We start from the raw sequence: 23,035 nt of genomic DNA, 5'->3' as shown, positions 1-23,035 counted from the left end.
TTCTTAAAGATAATGGAGTTTTCTTATCAAATAAGCAATGCATTGTTGTTATTTAGTATTCATTTTCTAGTTGGTGGTTTTTAAATATGGTATTGTTGAATATAAATATTCTGTGGTTAAACTTAAAGCTTTTTTCACTCTTGTTTCAGACATTAAAATATGTGGAAAATATAGAATAACTTAAGAACTTGTTCGGTTTCAATTAAGAAATTTTATAAAGATATCTTGTTGCAGTTCTTAAATTAATTCTGCAACTGAAGCCAAGTGGTTTTTTTTTTGGTTTTAAATAGTAATGATACAGATTTTCTTTACCAATTATGTATATATTAACTACATTTAATATATCAGATATATTTTGTCTGTATCTCTAAAGAAATCCTTCGTGCCTGACAGTACTTAATGACATAAATAACATTAATTCTGCCAGAGTAGTGAATTTATCATTTATTTTCACGATTGGAAAAAAAACACTTTTTTTCTGTGAAATTGATATTTTGAACGAACTACATGGAAAACTAGTATTTTCTGTTGACAGCAGAAATAAAACTGCTCAGTTTTTCGGTCTTTGTAATGTAGCAAGCATAAATTTGCTGACATTCAGTCTTTTAACCTGTTTTTCCTCTCAGGTGTAAGGATTTCCCCCCCGCCCCCCCCTAAAAAAAACCCAAACCGCTCACAATTTAGAGAAACATCTCCATATACCCTCAGTAGCTACTAAAAAGAATACTGAAAAGCTCTACAACAAATGAAGTTACTTCACTGAATCTTTTCATTGCTTCAGCAAATTAACGCGGTGCTCTCCAGATCGTTTTTTAAAAAGTTTTAAAAATTCTTTATAAAAATCACAAATGTGACCTATCCTTTACCCCTACGGCACCTCACACATGTTCACCTATGGGTAGACTTTTTTGCTCCTAGAGTATGAGCAGAGAATACAAACCATGAGTAGAAAACATGAAGATTTCGTTGAGCACTCAAAGAAAAAAACTGTTGACGCCTTAATGCTGCTAAATGTTCTAAAGTTGCTAAATCTGCTTGAATTGCTTCAATTCTAATTGCTTCAATTGTGTCACGAACACCAAAACACAACTGAGAGAAGGGGGAGCTGAGAACGATTCTCACAAAATCTACTGGTTAATGGAGCTGAGAGGGACCTAGCCCGCTCCCCCGCCGCCACCGCCGCCGCCGCCGCCCGGGGACTCTCGGCCAGCGTGGCCGCCCTCACCTTGCTGGGCCCAGCGACCTCCGGCCGCCCCCGCCGCAGCCACGCACCTACTCCTCTCCCCCCAGCCCCCGCGTCCTGGCGGCCCGAGGTGCCCCAGCGCCGCGCGGCCTCCGACAGGCTGGGAGGCCCTTGGAGGAGCACGTGCCTCTCCTCGAAGCCCAGTCCCCCGGGCGGGAACTCCCGCCAGGCCTCAGTGCGCCGGGCCGCGAGTCCCCCGTCTGCTTAAGCACGCAGGCGCGGAAGCTTCTAGACGCCGCCGAGGGCCCGGGCCACCCGGACGCGTCTGACCTACCCGGCCGTGGCCTAGGCCCCAAGTGTGACGTTCTGGGCAGCCCCAGGCCCTGTGGGTCCAAGTAACAAATGCGACAAAACTGAGGCCCACGGTTTGGGTACCTTAGTCCGGAGACCACTCAGTTGTCCAAGCTGTTGCAAAGCCGGGTCTTCTGGTTTCCTTCCACCGGGCAGCCCGCTCGGCCCCACAGAACCCGCCGCACGGAGCCTCGGGTGGGGGCAGCCTAGCACCTGGGCCTCGAGCGGCACGGGCGGCAGCTGCGTGAGCCGCGGGGCCCGGGACGGGAGAGCCAGGCTGGGCTGAGGTGGAGGCCCAGGTGCCCAGGCGTGTGCGGCGCCAGCCGGAGGCCTCGTTGCTCCGGCCAGAGGCGCGTCCTCCGCGGCACGTGCTGGCCGCGGACCCGAGGGCCACGGGCCACGCGCCACGCGCAGCTCGGCCTGCCCCCGCACTGAAGTAGGAGCCCGCGCGGGCGCGGCCGGGCCCCGTGCTCGGGGTCTCCCTCTGGGGGCGGTGCCGCGGGGCCGGGCGCGGCGGGGCCGCGGCTGCGCCCTCCAGCGGGCCTTCGCGGAGTCGGGGTGATGGATTTGTCGGAGCGGGAAGGCACGCGGCGCCCGGGCCAGTCCTACGGAGTCCGGAGGGAGGACGCGGCCGAGGAAGCTTTTCTACAGTCAGGGCTCGCAGCTCTGAGTCCCCGGTCGGCGTGGGACCCTGGGGTAGGGGGTCGTTCTCCAAACCCGGCCTCACGTTGTGTTCTCAGGTCTCATACGGAATAAAAAGAATAGGGTGTATTGGTCACTTTGCAGGAAACTTTTCGTTGTTTCCTTAATTCTTTCCCGCCCGTGGACAAGTTGAGTAGTTTCTCGGCCTCATACCCCGGAGGTTTCAGGCCAGAGTCTGGACAGCTCCAGGCTCTGGGTTTTCTGGGGGATCATCCCATCCCATCTCTGTCTTCCCTCAAGGGAAGGTGGGACCTTCCTTTACGACTGGCTGATTCAAGCCGGGAGTCTTCCTCTCCTGCCAAAGTGAAAAGTCCTTGTCGACTTTTCTAGATTTTGTTTGCGTTTTAAAGAAATTTCACAATACCAACAAAGACACTTTGGCTACTTCTGGCAAGGGGATGGGGCTTTAGAGGGACATCTGAGCACATGGAAGGAACGACTCGGATCCCCCAGCCGCCATGAAGCCACCCGGGACGGCTCAGCAGAAAGGAAGGTTGTCTGCTGCCAACATGCAGGACACGGATCGGTTTTTTGTCGTTTTGTTTTCCTTTTTGGCTCAGCCCTGAGAGCATTATAGAGCTATCCTTTCCCGCCTCCCGACCCTCTTCCCCTCCCCCTCTTCTTTCTGGTGCAAGTAATTAGGGTGAAGAAATCAGTGCCAGGCTCCTTTCTCTGAATAGAAAGGAATTGCTCCGGGAATTGAGTACTGACACCTGTCTCTGTCCAGGATGGCGAGAGGGGATACGGGGTCAAAACGCCTGGGGGAAGAGGCCGGGCTGACCGGGTGGAAAGGACACTCCCTAAAAGAGTGTTTCTGGGGACTCTCCCTGCTACGTCCTCCCACCCTATCCTTTGGCCTCCAGGTTCACACAGGTCATTATTAACAAGTGAGATATTAAGACAGGAGTTTCCCTCCTTTTAGCCCCCCACCCCCACCCTGCTCCAGACCGGGACCCGGGGCTGTAATCATAAGAGCCACACTGACAAGCCGTTCATTAATTTGCATTTATTTTCGGGAAATAATGTGGATAAAGGGGTAGGAGGGGGACTGCCTTACATTTCAACAAGTAATTTGTGATCTTCACATCGGACAAATCAAATTTACAAATTACCTTCCCACCTACTGGACGAATCGGCCAAAGCCAAAATTGATACACAGGTGCCGGCTCTCCGCAGATTTAGAATGAAGGTGCACTAACAATTCACTAGACAAAACAGGGTTGCTGCTTAAAGAGAGAAGCTGATAGTAGAATGGGAACTGAGGTTTGGGGCCTGGGTTTGTTTTCTATAATGCTGTATTTTTATTTTTCTTTCGTTTTTGGTCTCTAAAACGGAACTGCGACCCTGTGCTTAGACCTAGTGAAGGACTCAGTTCTGCGCCCCAGCCCAGCCTAGCTCTCTTCCCTGTACCCTGGCTTGGCTGTTTCTTCGGCCCTCCCGGAACCTCCAATCCTCTGCGCCCTGCTTCCTGGAACCAAACGATTCTCTTTAATAAATACACAGAGGAAAAGGGTGTGAGGGGGCAGGAGAGCTTTGCAACAACTGAAAAAAGAGCCATCGTTTGAGGAAGAAAGGCCGGGATACCGAGGGAAAATATTTTTGCTTTTTTTATATATATGTGTGTGTATATATATATATGCTGTATATATCTTAGGTTCTATTTCCTGGGCGCTAAGACGAGATATGCTCAGTTCAACCAACAGCAACTAAAAAGTGTAAGTGGTCCCTGGAACGGACCCGACTATGTACAGCATTCCCGCCGAGGCGGAAGCTTGAGCCAGTTCTACGTGGGGCGGGGCTGAGCGTGAGAGGCTAGGGAAGCGCTCCTCCCTCTCCGGCCCTGCCCCAGCGCATCCGGCTGGGGAGGAGGAGACTCCGGGAAGCTCTGGTCTGCAGGCGGGGAGTGGGGTCGGGGGCAGATGAAGGGGCAGCAGTCTGCACGCGAGAAATACTTAGTGGTTGCTTGGAAGTAGAGTGTGGGTGCACTCCAAAGGGCAGACACATGCCAGTCAGTGACTCCAGTGTCCATAAAGAATAAATTAAAGTGTAGGGCTCAAACAGCGAGTCAGAGCGAAGAGCCTCCGAAGGCTGCAAGTGCATAACTGTCCAGAAAGACTGGAACAGGATAACTTAGGAATTCGTGAGGGGTTGAGGAGGAGAGCACACAACTCCCGTAATAGAACTTGTGGGCCAAGCCGAAGCACCAGTCCCCTCATCAAGGGGGTGGACAGGTTTGCACACGCACCCCGTGCCCCCAAGCAAGTGGCACAAAGATGAGGGCGGCAGTGCAGACAATGAGCATCTTTAAGGGACATGAAAATAGGTCCAGAGAAGCTGAGGCAAAGGCGGGCGGTGCGTCAGCAGCAGCAACAGGACGGGGACCACGGAGGGCGCAGGTAGTTGCATTTCTCTTCCTCTCACACGCTTGGGTTCACAATACCTGGAACCTCCACGAGGCTTGGTCCTTATAGTCCAGACAGTCGGGCGAATTGAAGTTGAGCTTCCAAGCAGAGGAAGCCGCAGCGGCGCCAGGTTCTTTGTAATCCAAGCAGTCGGCAGAGTTGAAGGCAAGCCCGGAGCCGCCATAGCCCTGATGGTGGTGGTGATGGTGGTGGTGGTGGTGGCCTGAGGACTGGGTCAATGGGTGGTGCGCGTGTGGATGGTGGTGATGGTGGCCCGCCATGGAGGAGGGTGCCATAGGGCTGAGCTGGTGCGGGTGGTGGTGTGAGTGCATGGGCGCTAGGTATGAGCTGCAGTCCACGCCGCCAAAGTAGGAAGAGGAGGGCGCGGGGTAGCCCTGGCCATAGCTGCTGCCCTGGCCGTAGGACATGGGGTAAGAGGCTGCAGCCGAGGCCGCGCCTGCGGCTACAGAGCGCTGCATACACGATGCGTTGCTAGGCGCCGCCAATGGCTCGGGCACGGACACTGACGCCGGCGCTGAGCCGGGAGAGATGGAGGCTGGACTCCAGATCGATGAGGCGGCGGGTGTACTCAAGGACGACGGCACTGCCACAGCCGGGTTCCCGCCCAGGCCTGCAGCAGTTGCAGCCGCTGGATTAGCAGAAGCGCTGGAAGCCGAACTAGAGGATGAGGCGGAGCTGGACACAGCAGGCGGTGTGAACTGACCACTGCTTTCCGAGCCAGAGCTCTCGCGCACCGGGGACGACTTCTTCTTGGCTGGGCGGCTCTTGGTCCCGTTCCCGCTCTGCTGCTGCTGGCGGCATTTGGCGCGGCGGTTCTTGAACCAGACCTGCAGCGGATCGCATAGGGGAAACCATGTCAGGAGGCGAGTAGAGTTTGCTACTCCCCCCGCCCCTTGGACCCACCATCCCTCCTAGGATCTCGCATCCCAACTCCTGCCGAGGCCTCCGCCCCTCCTCATTTCCACTCAGCCAGACCCTGCCCTAGAGTTCCCAGATCCTCCACTCTCGCCCATCCTTCTGCTCAAAGATCTTCCTTTATCAAATATGGATGTGCACCTTCCCACACCGAGCGCAACTCTGCCCTAGGGAAGAACATTTGCATCTGTCCAGCTAGAAGTTTAGCCATCATTAAATTGCTACTGTTGGCTGCTCCCCAGCAGTCCCGTGTGTGTCCAGAGGCCCTGTTTTCTATGGCTGGGCTCAAGAAACAGCGGAGACACAGCAGGCTGTGGAGTGTCACTAAGTCTGAGGCCGGAGCCAGTTGGCCCCTGGAGGCCTGGTCCTGGGCAGAACAAGAATTTGGGTGGGAGCAGAAGTGAGGCCGGCAGGCTGAACAGAGGCAGTACTTGGAGGCCTAGGGAAGGAAGCCTGGGCAGAGCAGAATTTCTCTAGGCTTCTTGGCTCCACGTGGGAACCAAATAGGACAATCATAAAGTTCTCACTCCTCTTGGAAAGCTCCATACTTGACTTTGCATTCCTGGTTCTTTCTCGAGCCTCCGAGAAAAGAAGACGAGATAAAAGGCCCTTGAGGAGAGTTGAGTTATAATCCAAACAGTATTTTCGAGGCTCTTTCATGGCAAAAACAGAGACAGCAAAGCCAGTAGCCCGGTTTTGCAATCGGCATCCTCTCCCGGACTAATTAAACTGGCGCCACGCATGGAACGCACTCCCAGACAGGGTACCACGCTTCCGCCAAACTCCACTCTTCCATTTCCAGGATCCTCAGGATACAAGGCAAGAGTGGAGGCAGAATTCAGGACTCCGAAGGAAACTGCCAAGTTCTGGGACGGCCGAAGGAGCAGGGGCAAGTGTCGGGCCCTTAGGGCACTTTACGTTAGGGAGCCTCGCTACTCCTCCTTCAGTCCTAAAAAGGACTTCGGATACTGAAGGTGCTCCGCGAACAAGGGCCAAATCCAGGGCTCTAAGCTAGTTCCTTTAATTCTGTTTTCTCTTCTAGGCCCGGGCCCAGAGCTAAAGGAGTCTGGGAGGGGCTGCCCTGTCTGTAAGCCCATCCTCACACAGACCACCCTCCTCAGAACTTCTCCCACCAGCCCAAGCGCCCTTATTCTGACCCTAGAGCGCCAGGGGCGCGCACCTGGACTCTGGACTCTGGCAGGTTGATCTTGAGAGCCACCTCCTCGCGCATGAAGATGTCAGGGTAGCGAGTCTTAGCGAAGAGTGCCTCGAGTACGTCCAGCTGTGAGCGCGTAAAGGTGGTGCGCTCCCTCCGCTGCTTCCGCGGGGTGGCTGAGGGAACATACGGGGGCATTTTGGGTCAACGGCAGCCATGAGGACCTGCGCTAGAGAACGCGGATAGGCCCTTGGCAGGCCCTGAGCCAAACCGTCGCAAAAGAAAGCCGAGCTCGGATCAAAAGAAACTCCCCCGGGAGGCCGAACTAGAGAGGCCACAGGTGGGAGAAAGTACATGTGTGCCACTGGGAACCAGTATCTCCAAGACTGCAGGGCTGCCTCCTTCCTGGATTCTCGGAAGTTAAGAAAGTAAGAGAAATCATACTCTTCACACACACACACACACACACACACACACACACACACACACACTACCCCTTGACTGGAGGGTGGGGCAGCAGTGAGCAGAAACAGCCACCTGTTAAACACTTTGCGACAGAATAAATAGGGGTGAAGGAGTAGGGGGTAGAAAAGAAAGCCAGGATTCAGCTCAAGCCCTTCACATCAGCAATGCAAAAGTCGGTGCAGACACTGGTCCTGAGGACAATTTAATTAGGTAGAATTCCCTTCCTTAGCTCAACCAGTCTCTTCAAATAGGGTAAGCTAGACTCTTCCTGTCAGGACATGGTGAGTGTCTAGATTCCTCATCAATGTTGGGGAAAAAGGAAGAGATTCACACATGCACATACTAAAAAAGCCACCCGTGGGAAACGAAACTCTATACTGGCGGTGTGGCCACCAGCCGACAGTGGCTAGTGTAGCTGGGCCCAAAGGTGCACAGTTGCTCGTTTTTGCCTCTCTGGCCCACCTCACCGACCTGCGACTCTGCCCTGAAAGCCTGCAGTGTGCCCTGCGTTATAAGGAGATTAGGCAACCGGCTCCCTGGGCAGGCTCCCTGGGCCTGCTCTCTGACAACGCGAGTGCTCAAACCTGAGGCTAGGGTGCCCAAGACTTGTAGAGGCTGGTGCTCACCTGGATAGCCCACAGAGGGGTGCAGTAGATCCATGGCGGGCCCAGCCAGGCCCAGCCCGTTCATGCCATAGGGGGGTTGTTTGAGGTAAGACATCATGCTAACAGCCGGGTGGAGGCGCCCCGACGGATCCAGGGGGCCGGGCTCAGTGCGGGACTCCCACCGCACAGTCCTTCAAGCTCGGTTGAGTCTGGGGACCCAGCCTAGGGAGACAAGAGACACATGGAAACAGTTATTCAGAGCCATCTCGGCTTCCAGGTCTTGCCAGAGGCAAGCACACAGGATGTGGAGAGGACACAGGCTATGGACTGCGCAGGGGGCCTCCTAGGCTCTACAAGGCCTTGGTCCAAAGACCAAGGCTTCCTCGAAAAGAAAGCTTTTCTGGATTGTTATCGCCTCTTTTGGGGTGTGGAAGGGGTCAAAGACACTCGTAGGGCATCGTCAGGAGTGAGAGGTTAAAATCAGGGACACACTGGGAAGGTCAGAGCCTGAACCGTGGAGTATGCAAGGTCCCAAGTGAAAGCATGATTCTGGTCCCGTGGGACCCGGCGGAATACTGCACCAGCAAATGTCCACCCGGTGCCCAGGCAGGCTGTACAGAGTGTGAGGTGTTCCGTTTTGTTTCAAATGTTTTTGGAAAGCAGGAAGAACGGTAGAGATTCCAGAGAGCCAAGGTGAGATAGCAGCACCTGGGCCTCTCCAGGATGCATTGACCACTTAGGAGAGTACGTTTCTTCAAAGGTCTCCAGAGCTGGGTCCCAGACCCATAGCACACAGCCACATCTCCAGTTGACTTCTTTGTGCCCCGCCGCTGAGACTGTGCATCCAGAATCCCACCACACATCAACCAAAGGTACGGGCTCAGGTGCCCCAGAGGCGAGCAGAAGACGCAGAAAGGGCCACGGTGACGGTGACGGTGGCGGTTTTAAGTCGCGGCCCCAGTTTACCCGCATCTCGCCAGGGCCGCAGGCCTTTCTCCGCCAACGCAAAAGCCGGTCCTTTTTAATGCCCCGTCCTGGTTGCGGGCAATGGGGTCCCAGTGCGGGCTGAAGGGTGACTCAACCAGCTCCCAAAAGGGTCTCGCGGATTTGGGAGGCCTGAGTCTAGCAGGTCCCATGCGCTCCCTGCCCATCCTACTAGCTGAACCCGTGACCTCAAGGCAGAACTAGGCCTCGGCGGCGTCTCTCGCGCTGACCCGGGCTGGAGGGTAGAAGCCTCCCTTCCCCAGTTGCCCCGAACCTGAGTCGCTACCCTCAGGGTTTAGGAAGTGGTGCTAGGGGAGTGGGACTGGGGCTCCAGAAGACCTGTCGCTTCACCCCGCTTCGCGGGAACTAAACGCAGGCCTGGGACCCGGGTTAGAGATTTCAGCGAGAGAAGTTAGAGCTAAAGAAGCCTTCCGCTCCTATCCTTAAGGACCCATGACCTTGACTGGGAGAACCCAGCGTGCAGGGAAGGGGATGAAAGGGAAACAACCGGGGCTCTAGGGCCGCGGCGACTCTGCTAGACTTCAGCGTGAGTTTCAAAGAGTTTCTTCAAACTTAGAACTTCAGCTCGTTTACTTCGGAGGAGGCGGGGCGCGGGGCCGTAGAGCGGAGCCCTAGGGTCCTCCGCGCACCCAGAGGGGAGCCAGGTCGCTCCCCAGCCCCGCCCACGTGCCAGGACCCGGGAAGTGGGGGCCCGTCTGAAGAGGGGGAGGCAAAAGCACCCGGCGCGTTCCCAGAGACCCGGGCGACCCGCGGCTTTCTCCTTACCTGCCCTCAGCTGCCGGGGCCGGTCACCATCTACCTCGCGCCCTCACCAACCCGCGGGGCAGCCAACCTGCGAAACAGAGCCGCACAGGAATTACCCACGGGGCTGATGGTTGTCTAGGACCCCCGGATTTCTTTCTTTCCCCAACTTCCCTCCTCCCTTCTTTCTTTCCACTGGCTTTGTGCATGTCCCTCCAGGTTTCACTTTATTGCAGACACTATGCTTACAAAACCCTACACTCTGCCGAGTCACTACCTCGCCCAGGACCAAGCCGAGGGGCCGCAGCGGGGGGAGGGGGTGTGTGGGGGTGAGAGGGGCAGAGTTGGGAGGCCGCTCGCGGTTGCCGCTGCACTCCCGGTACAACGTGGAGGCGATGGGGGCTGGGGAAATCCTGCAGAGGCACTTTGCAAACTAAATAAATCAAGCGATTTACCTTGTCGGAGTGGCTTGTCTTGCCCGGTTGTTTAGGTGATTGGAAATGTAGCCTGATGAAGATTGATCACCTTTCTACTGCCCTCCCCGGGTATGTGAACGCGAGGTGAGTGCGTAACGGGGCTAGGCTGCCAATCCTGGGCCCCGCGCGGGCTGAGTGACAGGGAGCCGGGCAATGGCAGCCCGAGCCGGGGGTTACCTCCACGCGCCCCCGCCCTCCCCCGCCCCCTGCACCCCTCCCTCTCCGCCCGCCCCGCCCCGGTTGCGCGCTAACTCTGGGGCTTAGCTAGCAAACGCGATGCAGAGCCAGGCTTGGAAGGCGTGCACAGAGCCCGAGCACCGGCGGTGGAGGAGGACGCCGGTCCCCAGGCCGCCCTGAGGCCCCCGCCCTTCTCTCGCCCTTTGAGCGCCCCAGAGGGAGTGGTAGAAACGAGGCGAGGTGCTGGAGAACCGGTTCCTTCGCTCTCCCGCGCGTCACCCGGCTCCGCAGACGGGTTGTGGGCGCGAGGACTCCGACGCCACGGGCTGGAGGAGAGCTGGCCCCCGGCCCCTCGCGGGGCGCCGCGGGCCCCAGCGTCTTCCACCGCGCCGTTACCTGCAGACAGACGCCGCAGGCGGCTCGTGCCCGCACAGGCTATTCTGCCTAGCGCCGGGACAGCTCCGGGTGCGCAGATCCCGCCTCGGCGCCTCAGAAGTCCCGCGGGCCGGGAGTAGCACCCGCAGGGGAGGCCCGCCACTTACCTGCTCCTCGGCGTCTCCTAGGGTTCCTAGTTCCCACGAAGAGTGTTCACAAATCATAAACCCTTCGTCTGATATGTCGGTGCTCAGTGTCCCCTCCCCCTTCCACACTCTACTTCTGAATCGGAAGATTTTTGATAGAAAACTTTCTCTTTCACACTCTGTCTCTTGTCTCCTTCCCGGTCTCCTTCTACCAGGGGCAGTCCGGTGGAAAATGTTGCCCCAGACCCCTGCCTTCATTTTCCTTCCCACATGCCGCGGGAGCCTCCCAGAGGCGACTTCCCCCGATTGTTCGTACTGGTGAAGCCCATTACCCAGCCGAAAAACTTCTCAAACTCGTCTACCTGGGTGGACCTTCCAAAGCGCAAAAAATGTGTTTTCGCCCTCACCCGGAGCAAGGCAATTCTTTTAAATGGTACCTCCTCCTGAATATTAGGAACGATTTTACTGCCTTTCGAGGAATTCCTACCGTTTTTTTCCTCACTCCCCCCTCCCTTCCACCCTTACGGGAAGAGTGAAAAGTTTGGACTGGAGTAAGGTGTGAGAGAGAGTTAGGCGGCCGCTGGGCGTCTCGTGGCGTGGAGTGCCGGCGCTGCCTCGGCCGCAGGGTCGGGCACCGAGAGCAGACAGGGCGCTGGGCGAGGAGGAGGAGAAGGAAAGGGGAGCCCGCTGAGTGAAAAGGGGCCGCGGCCGCCGCTCTTCAAAGTCCTTCCCCCTCCTCCAAGCGACACTTTCCTTTGGAGTCCGAATAAAATACGGTAACAGAATATGATGGAGGGCACACTGTTTCCTTAACTGCTTCTCAAAGGACCCGGGAGATCTTCTTAGGACCTTTAATAAGGCTTTGGTCGGTTCTTTTGTTGATCTCTCAAAATCAACTCCTTCTAATTGAAGTTGGAGCTGAAAGCGAGCTAATGTTCAAAGAAAGTGGCCGCCGGACCAACGAAATTACATTTTTTGGGGGGCGGGGGGACAATGAGGGAACATCTAATCAAAGGAGCCATGGAGGAGGGGTGGGAGTGGGGGAGTATGAAGGAGAAAAGGAGGTTTTACAAGATCCTTCTCTGGTTCACAAAAGTCAGCGACACGGACGCTTCTCTCCAGAACAAAGACACCGCGACCCATTCATAAAAGGGAGAGAAAGACACACACACACACACACAGAGAGAGAAAGAGAGAGAGAGAGAGAGAGAGAGAGAGAGAGAGAGAGAGAGAGAGAGAGAGAGAGAGAATAATTAAAAAAAAAAAACGAGAGAAAAGGAAAAACATGGGTGGTGATGGGGAAGCTTTAATAAGAAAAGAAACTGCGCAGAGCACAGCGCTGACCCGGGCGGAGACACACCTTGGGCTCGCGCAAGGCTCCGGGAGGGAGTAGCTTGCGAGGCCCTCGGCTCGGAGCCCCCGGAGACGGTGTAGAGGTTTAAAGAAAAACAGCAGCAACAACAACAACACGAAATACACCCCCTTATTCACTTCTGGGGAAAGGCGCGGGCTGGAGCACACTAGTTTTTTGGGGGGTGGGTGGGGAATGAATGCGGGCTTCCTGGGGTGCGCTGTGGCAGCGCCTGCGTCCCTAGCCCGTCGCTACCCCAGCGCGGGCCTGCGCGCTGTAGCCCTACGGGTTCGAGGTTCGTAACCTGTCCCAGGCCCGCCGACTCTCGCTCTTGCTTCTTCAGAGCCCTGTTACGCCTGCAGCTGCAGCGCGGGGCCGAGGTCCGGCGTAGCGAGGTGGGGCGGCTGAGCGCTGGAATGTGTTCAGGCGGTCCCCAGGGCCCGCCACGCGGGAGCCCTTCTCTCGGTTCCAGATGCTGTCACGGTCTCGGGGAAGTTGGGAGGTATCAAGTAGCACGACCCCCCATGAGAATATTTATCTAATCCCAAAATGCAAGCGAGTTTTCTTAATGCTCAACCCACAAAACCCCAGGATTAAGAGAAGAAAAAGAGAGAAGAGGGGAGAGGGAGGGGAGTAGAGAAAGAAAGATTGAGATGAAAGTTTCTTGTACGCAGTGTAGAGGATTGAAGAGGCCGCCGCTAGGCAAATGTCCAGGTGGGAGACGCTGGGCCAGAAGCTGCGACCATTCCAGCAATGGGGGAGAGGGGTCATCGCCGGGGGAGGACAAGTCGACCCAGCCCGTGGCCCGCCGGTCTGGGGAGGGACTGTGAAAGCTGGGACCCGGGACCTGAACGTAGCATCCAGGTGACCTCGAGGCCAGGCCATTCTGTAGGACACTTGGGACAAGGGGAGGAGTTTGGCTCCGAGGCCGTGGGATGCTGGCCAGAGGCGGAAATTCTGCACCGGTCCGTGGGCAGTGCCCAAACCAGTTCGCTGCCAACGCTCCTCCTCCTCGGCGACCCCCGCGCCCACAGCTTTTTTTCCCCGCAGCGCGGGCTTTCGGATTCCCGGCCTTAAAGCACGCTGGGCTCGCGCCTGCGCTGGAAAAGCAGCCCCTAGGCGAAACGCGACGAAATCGGGACCCCGCACCCCCGTCGCGGGCCTGACCCGGCGAGTCCCGAGGTCCGCGCTCCGCGGCCGCTGCGGGGCGTGCGGGCGCCACAGAGCAGCCCAAATGGAAATCACGCGAGGCTCTGGCCTGGGGCTGGAGGGGCAGCAGATCTGAGGCTGGGCAGGTTGGGAGCAGCTTAGGGGAGCCGCCTTTCTGTGAGACTCCTTGGGAGGGAAGGTTCCCCGAATCCAGCGTCAGTGGGATGGGTGATGCTGGCCGCCCAAACCCCAGGCTGCTCCGGGCTGGCGGTTTCCGTCTGCCGGCTTCCCCGGGCTTAGAGCGGGCTTCTGAGAGTTTCCCCAAGAGAGCGGCCGCTCGCTCTGCTCTCCTGCTCAAATAAAGAGGGCAAATTCCCTAATTTTTTGAGTTCCGATAACTTTTCAGTAACTTCTTAAAATCTTTAAGGTGAAGAAATTCTACCTTAGCAAGTTTTTATTATTTTGAAAGACTGGCAATTGTAGGCGGCTGCATACTTTCGAAAGGAATTTATGTATAAATATTTTGTGTATACGTACATATATGAATGTGTGTATATAAGTGTGATCTAGGCAAAAGTATAAATGCTAGTGGACTGTTTTCTCCCCAGACTTGTTGAACGAGATTTCTTTGTTTCCGACACCTCTGTAGAGTGAAGGAAACTATCAAAATCGGGGTCCTTTCTGTTGCCTAGAACTTGTTCAAAGTTCCCTTTCCCTCATCTCATACACACCTACACTCACTTACCCTCTTCCCCCATCCCGACGACCCTTTCTCTCACTTCAGTCGGCTATCAAGTCAAAGTTCCCCATATGAGTACAAAATTATAACCGAAAATAACATAGAAAAGTCATCAGGATATTCGCATTTTTTCAGTGCTGTGGAATCACAAATTTCCTTAAGTCTTTGACAGAGATGACCCTTCATAAAAGATGATAGTTTACACTGCTTAAGAAAATACGACTAATTGCTTTTCAATCCTTATTCGTGTGTCAGCAGGGCCCCTCTGGGATGGTGTGAACTTAGCTCCTAATACAGCCCAGTATCCTGCCCAGTATTCGAGAGGACCATTTTTTCCACATGAAAAGCCTTATGGATATACAAACTTCTCAAACCAGTGTCAAGTTTTTACTGCAAGGAAATAGAGTATTTAAGGTAAGAAAGTTTCTGCTTTTATTGAAAATTTATATATGACTTCAGTATTGTAATAAATAAACAGGTAACCATTTTCACACACACAAAAATGACAGTGCTATGCTAGAGAAGAAAATATTAATTGGGGGATTTACTCAGAGTGGCAAGACAAAGTTTTATCAATACAGAATAAATATTAACAGCATTCTTGAGCCAATGTTGAGACCCAACAAAATGTAAGAACCAAGCTAGATGTAATAAATAATTATCCAGAGAAAAAGATGGCGCATTCTCAGAAGATAAGACTGTCTTTGTAAACTGATGCATGTCAATTAGTCCCATCCTCATAGCTCACCTTCAAATCATAGGACTTGTCTCTCTGGCTATGTTAAAGGGCCATCCTCTGAGGAAAGCAGAGGAGAGGAATTCTATTATCTTTACAGTGAAATGCAAAACAACTGCAGAAAATCCCACTGGTAAATAGAACATAGTTTAATAAGTAGATTGAATATGATCTAACTATAAAATTTCGGTAACAGAGTCCGTGTTACATATGGCAGGACTGAGGAAAAAAAGCATTCATGACATTTTTCTTATCTCCCTCTTACCCCCCTCCCACCATCATTATGCTATTAACAACAAAAAAATGTTTTCAAATTTCTTCCCATCAAAAAATGAGGGGAAATAATGAAGGAAGGGTTTTCTTTTCTTTCTCCTTTGAACAGTTTCTTGAACACTCCTAATACCAATCACTCACAGGGTGTCTGTAAATCTATTTCACGTGGTTTCAAGGAAATGATTAACTAAAAAAACCTTAAGCGAAACTATTTTGGAGTTCTGTCTATTATCTGGAAAGGAGGGAGGAAAAGGGTAGTGGCGGTAAAGAAGTACACTCCAGCCAAACAAAATGTTAAAAGTTTTAAATTAACAAGGAGTCTTTTTCCGGTCTGGGGACCCAAGACTAAAATGCTGGGAAAGATTCTGGTCCAGCTACTACTGAAGAACGCATTTCTCTTCTTTCTTGGCCATCTTGCCTTTGTTTTGCTCCAGAGTTCGTTCCAAATGCTCATCTTCTTCTTCAGCCCTGTAAGTCAAACAGGAAACAAAATAATTTTTCTTCGTGGAGGGCAGAGCAGCACTCCCCGCTCGCCCCGCATTCCAAGCCTCAGCGGGAATGGGCATTCGGGGCCAGCAGGAGGCTGCGCCTGCCCATCCGATACCCCCGGACTGAAGTTTCCGCAAACTTCTCGGCCCCTCAGCAGGCAGCAGAGCCTCGACCCCGACCCCACCGCTCACTTACTGCTTTTCCTGCGCGTCCAGGTCCCTGACGAGCGCATCGCGCTTGTTCACCAGGGCCACCAGCTCATCCAGCAGCAATTGCTCGCGTCGCTTCTGGGCCTCAGTCTTCTGCCAGTCTGCACAGGATAGGAGGCTTGTTATCCACCTGCAAGGCCTGGGCATACCCTGGCCCCCCTTCCCGCCTTTTCCAGTTTCCTTGTACTTCTCCGTAAACCATATTATACAGAGTGTTTTGTGGGAAATTTGGCCGTCATGGTAAGGATTTTACCCCTCAAACCCTGCTTTCTAAATATTTTCTGCAGATGGACATGGCTACAGCTGGGCTGGAACGTGCAAAAGAGACCAGGTGTGAATCACTGGCCAGCCGGAGGTGCGCACCTGATTTCAGCCAAAGTGGGGGAGGGAGAGCTGGAGGCCTAGAACAGGTCGGCCGAGGCTTGGGTGGTGGGGGATGTGGGTAAATGAGGAGGCGGGAAGCAGAGAGGGGCGATAAAATCATTCTGAAAAGGCTAGAGAATCTGCCTGAGAACCTATCCTTTCCCCCCACCCCCATGCTCACCCCATACAGCCCATTCTTCGCTAATTTCCTCTTCGCTCTATTTTAGCAGTTGGATGTATCTCACACTGGGCGCCATATGCTTCACAATAACTTTAAAAGTAGTGAATCGGCTAATTAGCATTTTTCTTTGAAGTAAAAAATAAATTTGCTCTGCAATATTACACTGCAGCTCTCGATCGCATCACAGCCAGTTTTCTTTTGGAGAGGTTTGCTGGGTGGTTTCAAATCAAAGCACTTTTGCAAAGGAAAAAATTCCATACTTCTTTTTGAAACCCCATGTTAAAGGTTGGAAAATCCGACGGGCAGTGCTCTTTCCATGGGTAGGAGCAGTTTTTTGACGGTTTTAAATACCAATAAAAATTTCCTAATCTTTGCTAGTCTGATAATTTCCTTAAGATGAGCAGCAGTTTGGTTTAATAAAAACAGGACCTAATCGAACATTTAAAGCACTTTTGAAACCAAAGCCAACTGCTCTCTGGCCAGACTGTAAGGGCTTGTAGCTGTCAATCAACTCCCAGTCTACCCCGCCTCCCTCATTAGGAAGGTAAACAATGAAAAGAAGAAGTAGATGATGAGGCAGATAGCAGAACAAATGAGGACCTAGAGGGAAACAGGACACCAGCTTAAAAAAAAAAAAAAAAAAACATGGCCACTGACTCATGCAGCCCCTTCCCCCAGCAAATGCACTTTCCAAAAAACAGAGGACTGCAATCCTTTCGGGTTTCTCTCTTCTCTCTCCATTGCCCTGGGCAATCATGTTAAAACTCACATGGCTGGTGCTTATTCAGATAAACCTAACAATGCACACCGCTGGTTACCATGTGAATCTTCACAAACCACACAAGAATGTGCTGGTTCAAATCCCCCCCGACCCCCTCCAAAGCAAAATTTATTCAAGACAGCAAACTGCTCAGCAGCTTTATGAAAGCAAATGGTGCTAGAGGGAATTCTGTCTTGTATTTACAAATTAAAAATTAGATGCATCATCATGCAATAAAGGTTAGAATAGCAGCAAGAAGCTAGAATGATTTATTCAATTTTATCACTATTCCTTTCATTATAAGCTCAAATACATACATATATATATGAAACATACCATATATTAATTATCCATTTGATACAAAACATCGCACAAATAGTCACACTACATTCATATAAAAAAAGAAATGAAATATTGGAGAGGAGTAAAGAAACTATTACTATGGAAAATTTTTTCCTAAATATAAGAATTTTAAAAATAATAAAGAAACAGCAAAACTGAAGAAAAGCCATATCATAATTTTATTCTTTGTATTTAAATGCAGCTGAGTTTCAAGAATGCTGGAGGACAATGTTCTAATCTGGTTCTTGTTCTTAGTCAGTCTCATTCTATACAGCAGATATATCAATAGACCTCTCCAGTTTAGAAAGATCTTAAAGGTCTTCTAGTCTAATTTGAGGTAACTGTAGTTCTAGAAATATTAACTCAAAGAAAAACCTGCTGGATTTGTAAAAGATTTGTAACTAAATTTTATAATTATTAAGATTACTAGTTTTGATGAATGTTAACTTTTCCATCCTGACCTCAAATCATTCTGATTATAAGCTTTAATTTATAATTCTTTTTTATTTTTTTTAATGCCTATAGCACCTGGTCTTCCTAGGTGTAATTTATAATTCTTTACTTCCAAAACATTTTGATAAGAGCTTTACAGCTGGGAAATTTTCTCCACCATACAGTTAAATAGTATAATGAAGTTGAAAATTATAAATTTTTTTTAAATCAAGAAAAAAAATAAATTGTAACAACAGACACTTTTCTTAATTAAATTATTCCTTCTCTGCTCTTGACCAGTGACTTTAAGACTTCAATTAATAATTAGAAATATCAAGACTTCTCTAATTTTTTAAAAAATAAGACTTTAACAATATAGATAAGAGAGGAAACTTATTTTTTTAACCCCTGAAGTATTGAATAATTTTAAAAAATGATAACTTTTCTAGCTCAATTTCCCATAACTGTAACAAAAAACAAATTTAAAGTTATTAATATTTAGATAATTTTCATGTCAGTCAGATTTAACTAACATTAGAATTTAAAATATTCCAGCATAAATGTGTAGAATTTATCATATTAAATCTGTTATTACAACATTAATACCTATCTACAAAAATATTAGTCAGCTGTAGAAGAAATAGCTAATGTGCAGTGAGTACACATATTACATTAACAAACTACTTTTACTTTATTTGCTTTCTCATGGGAGTAAATTTATACATATACACACATATTTGAATGCTAATTTGAGAAATTAAGTACTATTTTGATGTTTAAAAAATTTTAAAATTTTAATAATACCTTTAAAATTGATCAAGATTCACATTTGTATGTTCAAGTTTGTATTTAAAATTATTTTAATCCCTTTTTAAATAGCTTCACCTATATATAATGATGCCATGTTTTAAAAATCTGCGTGTAAGTTTATGTTACCTGTTATGCATTTTAAGAAAGGATTACTGACCTATAACTCTAGTCACAGTGAGCTAGATGCACTGACTTTGGCTTGGACAGACTACAATGTGGGTTCTGATTAATTTAAAGATTCCAGTGTATTTTTGCTACAAAGGCCATATCCTCTAGCAACAAATAGGATTAAGTTTTGATGCTGCATTTGAGCCAAAGTGTTGAAATAAAGAGATTCTGTTTATGTCCATCTGCACTGAGCTGTTTTGTTAATTCAAAAAACTCTTTTTTATATATAGGGCCAATTATTCATTCTCCGATTCAGTTTATTTGCTGAAGTTGATAATTACCTTGGAAAAAAGGCAAAAGAAATACCTATAAATACTTTAATAGAAAGAACCTAAAGTTCTTGTAGTAAACCTACCTTGCCACTATAAATAAGCTTGGCACTTTGATGAAAATTAACACTAGTTTTGTGAAGAGCACATTGGGGGACTGCAGTCAAATCTTATCTTTAGTTCCAGTCAACTAGCAATCCTGAAAGAGTTTGCATCATCATCAGAGCAGGCCATTTGATAGGATTCTACCGCTGTACCTAATCAATCTATGGAAGACTGTGGCTGTGCTGTGTAACAAAGCTAAAATAGATTTACAAATAGGGTTTTAGGGGATAAGCTCCTCCACAGGATTACATATTGATTTTAAATATAAAAAGCTTATCATATAAACCATAACTACAAAAATAGTGAACCTATGCATAAATCCCTTTAGAAGAGCACCCACTTCAAACTCTAAGCCAAGAATAAATCAAGATGTACAAAATCCTAGAGAAGATCCATTTCTTGTGCAGAAAATGAACACACCACTTTCCAAAAGCCCACCCCAATGTGTGCAGAAATGAATTTATCTTTCCTGAGGGGGCATTAAATAATCTGGAACAACAACAACAACAACAAACTATAAGAAAAGTATTTTAAAGATGTTTGTTAGCTTAAGGGATCCTATAACTTAGCTCAGTAGAGTAAAACTCCTGCTATAAAAAAGGCCTCAGAGAAAAAAGGTAAAAAAGAGGCCAAAGTGATTATGGAGCCTCAGAAGAATGAATATATTGAATATACATATATTTTGTTCTCAAACCAAGCTGTTAATATTTCTATCAGTGTGCTATAGCTTAATAATATTCTGTGCTTTTCTCTTGGTGAATAGTTTCAGTAGCAGATTTATTTGAAAAGATTTTAGTTTATTTGTACAAAAACCATCTTATGGCAAATAAAGAAAAGAGAAAGAACAAAGGAATGAACTTTAAAACAAAGGAAAGCAAAACAAAACCAACTGGTGTTGCCTGTTTGTGTGTTTGTCTATGGTGTTTTAACACTCCAAAAGGCTACTAAATTGCATGTGTGTCAATTTTAAGGGTTGGCTCAGAGGACAGTGTCTTCACAGGACTGATTATCACTATCGGCAGTGGCTCTCCAGGACAGGCCAGCCTTCGTACTGCCCAGGCTGGTGGGACAGGCCTCTCTCTAAGAAAGTGTATTTATTTGTAATCAACAGGCTGCTTATTTCTTCACATCTCTTTTTTTCCTCAACCAGCAACAGAAACTGGCTAAGAGATTTAAGGCACAACCACATATGGGACAATGATATTAAGCAAAAAATAAAACAAAAGTTTGAAAAAATATGACTGGTCTTCTGTATATACAAGAGGAGGCAGATAAAATGTTAGATTATTTAAGATGGTAGGTCTGTTAAAAGGAATAGGACTGCTGATGAAACTGGGATCTTTTATATGTATCATGGCCCTCCTTTTAAGACAGTATTTGGTAATGATACTAGTTTAGGTATAAAAGCAATATCTGCCTTAAAAGTCAACTGTATTGTGTACTGAGCTGTATTTTAAGGATGATTTAATTTACTATACATGAGTGAGTGGGTAAAAAAACTTTTTAAATACTCTGTATTGATGTAATGTATAATGAATTTATAAAGAATAAATGGTATAATGAGTTATATATTATACATACTATATATACACTTGTTTTATATTACACATACATACATATATACCATATAAATAGTATTTGCTGTACATACTTTTCAACTATGTAGCTTTAAAATGTCTTTTAAAAACTATACCACTATGATAAAAATTATATATCAAGAGGAAAAATATCATTTAATAGGCTTGTACATTTTATTTCAATGGCAAGTTTCACAGAACTTCATAAATAATTTTGACAAATGTAATAGTCATTATCAATGGTATAATTTGATACATTTATCTAGCCGATTGAAGGAAATTAGCTATCTGAAACCTTTAAATCTGATTTCTAAATAGGGATATACAAATGTTGTCAGTTATATTTATCAAATGAAATTATAGATATAAAAGTAATTAAAAATAAAACTATAAATGTATATGATACTATTTAGATAAATAGCATATATTTTAGCTAATTACAATATTTTTTAAATATATAGTTTTATTTGTCTTTCCCTTACAAACTTAAATTTCCAGCTTCTGAACTAATTAGAATTGACTTATTATGGATCAGGTACCTTATCAGGTGAAGAAGGAAATTACCATGGACAGTCAATGGGTTAAGAGGTCAATACAGCATAGGAAAATCAATTTGCATTGATTAGACAAAAAGTCCATTTTACAGAGCCCAAAGGATTAGCCCAAAGCAGATATCTTTAACTGTAAGACATTTTCAACTAAGAAGTAGAATAGCAGTCTAAAACACCTAAGAATTTAAAATATAATAATTATATATAGTAAATACCATAGTTAAGCTAGCTGATGTTTAGTGATATTATGAACCATGCTTAAGATTACTACATAATTCATTTAAAAGCTTTATGAAAAGTTTGAAAGTGTTCCATTTATCTCTTATGTCAATCTTTGCCTGAATAATCACTTAACAGGAGTTGGAATCTTAACTATAGTAGACTGGACAAGTGACATATTTCAGTGTTGACATCAATTAAATATTAAGGTAAAATTTAAAGTCTGAATGGAAAAATCAAAATGATAAATCTTTCCCAAATCTCCCCAGTGGAAACAACTTTAAAGTGCACATAGTAAAATATAATTAAATCATTTAACTCTTTATATTTTCCATTTTATTGACATTGAAGCTTACTGATAAAAGTTAAGACAATTTTGAGTTTAATAGCAAGCATAATGATTATCTATCTGAATTAAGGTCCTTCTTAGGTTGTTTTATGACTCATGGCTTTTGACTCTAAAGCATTTATTTGCAAATCCTGTAGGTCCCTACTCAGACCACACCTAGCGAGACCAGAAGTGTATTATACTCTTTAAACTTCTGACAATTGACACCGCACATACCTCATTTCACCAGAACATTTCTTACCTTCAATGGCTAGCATTGCCCGCAATTCCCGATTCAGCAGCTCATACCTTCGTTCTAAATCATGTTCTTTTTCCCTAGGCAAGTTACAAAAGTTCATCAATATGCTAATTACTAAATCATTAAACACTTAAAAGAACCTTTAGGTTACATTGATTTTAGAACTCATAACTGACTTTTCTATTTAACTTTAAGCTACTCCAAACAAATGATACACAAACCTAAAACCTTCCTCAGGATGAATATTTACTAGTGCTATAATTTTTCTCCTTCAATTTTGAATTGCACAGAGGTATATTTTAATCTGCGGATAAGTAGTCTCATTCTTAAATGCTTCTTGTATTAAGTACCCAGTATAATGGCTATTTTGTAAAATAGAGTTTTTTTTTTCATAGTTTGCAATAAATACTCTTTGTCTACAACTCCATGTGAAAAGAATACAAGAAACATGAAAGTACTATCAGTGCGAATTTAATATACAGACAATTAAAAATGCAGGATGAGTTATTTTTTGTGCTCCTTCATAACTTTTATCAAGTTCAGGCATGGCAGAAATGACAAAAATAGATGTTTTCACTAAAATAAAACATGTAAGCCTACTCCTTCCCACACTAGGTGGCATAATATAAAATCTTTGCTAGTGAGCAAAAAGGAACAGGCATTAAGTCCTATACTAAATACTAAGGACTAAGAATGCTTATGTTTGATCTAGTCTCCATCTTACTGTAATTCCCACAATCATAAACACACTTCTGTGTAAGTCATTATTAATCTTTTATCCCAAAATTTAAGGTAACATCATCTAATAGAATAAAAAGATACTTTTAAGAGTTATTTTAATTTTTAACTTAAAATTTGATGTTAAATTTCAATTTTATTTCTCCTCTAACCTTTACTAATAACCACCTTTTGTGCATGGCACTTTATTATCTTATTTCAAAAATTGCTTATATTTATTGAGTTTCTGTATAATAAACAGGGTTTTTTTTTCCCCCAGTATCTATC

At 47.5% G+C, this 23,035-nt stretch overlaps 2 protein-coding genes across 16 annotated transcripts in view; both read right to left on the bottom strand.

Annotated features, from left to right (window-relative positions):
• Positions 1-3,233: 3,233 nt before the first annotated feature.
• Positions 3,234-11,595, bottom strand: OTX1 (orthodenticle homeobox 1). 2 transcript variants are annotated; one of them, XM_036225116.1, is made up of 5 exons: positions 10,742-11,595; positions 9,571-9,637; positions 7,822-8,022; positions 6,755-6,906; positions 3,234-5,486 (listed from the first exon to the last, which is right to left on the bottom strand). In XM_036225116.1, the coding sequence occupies exons 3-5, from the start codon at positions 7,916-7,918 to the stop codon at positions 4,668-4,670; spliced, it is 1,068 nt and encodes a 355-aa protein (XP_036081009.1). In that variant the 5' UTR covers positions 7,919-8,022; positions 9,571-9,637; positions 10,742-11,595; the 3' UTR covers positions 3,234-4,667. The 2 variants fall into 2 exon arrangements, with proteins under 2 accessions (XP_036081009.1, XP_016018485.1); XM_016162999.2 differs by lacking the exon at positions 10,742-11,595 and adding an exon at positions 10,002-10,099 and having other exon boundaries at positions 3,846-5,486.
• Positions 11,596-14,367: 2,772 nt separating this feature from the next.
• EHBP1 (EH domain binding protein 1) overlaps positions 14,368-23,035 on the bottom strand; it is a 292,696-nt gene continuing 284,028 nt past the window's right edge. For 12 of the 14 annotated variants that reach the window (XM_016163002.2, XM_016163001.2, XM_036225110.1 and 9 more), the window contains 3 exons: positions 22,034-22,107; positions 15,653-15,767; positions 14,368-15,436 (listed from right to left, as the gene is read on the bottom strand). In XM_016163002.2, the coding sequence (XP_016018488.2) occupies positions 15,346-15,436; positions 15,653-15,767; positions 22,034-22,107 (280 nt within the window). In that variant the 3' untranslated portion in view covers positions 14,368-15,345. The remainder of the gene's footprint in view (positions 15,437-15,652; positions 15,768-22,033; positions 22,108-23,035) is intronic. The other 2 variants (XM_036225114.1, XM_036225111.1) reach the window with 1 other exon arrangement.

Source organism: Rousettus aegyptiacus, unplaced genomic scaffold (genome assembly GCF_014176215.1).
Source record: "Rousettus aegyptiacus isolate mRouAeg1 unplaced genomic scaffold, mRouAeg1.p scaffold_m13_p_7, whole genome shotgun sequence".
In the NCBI taxonomy this organism is placed as follows: Eukaryota; Metazoa; Chordata; class Mammalia; order Chiroptera; family Pteropodidae; genus Rousettus; species Rousettus aegyptiacus.
Note: the sequence above shows the minus strand (reverse complement) of the source record. Positions and strands in the feature narration are given on the sequence as shown.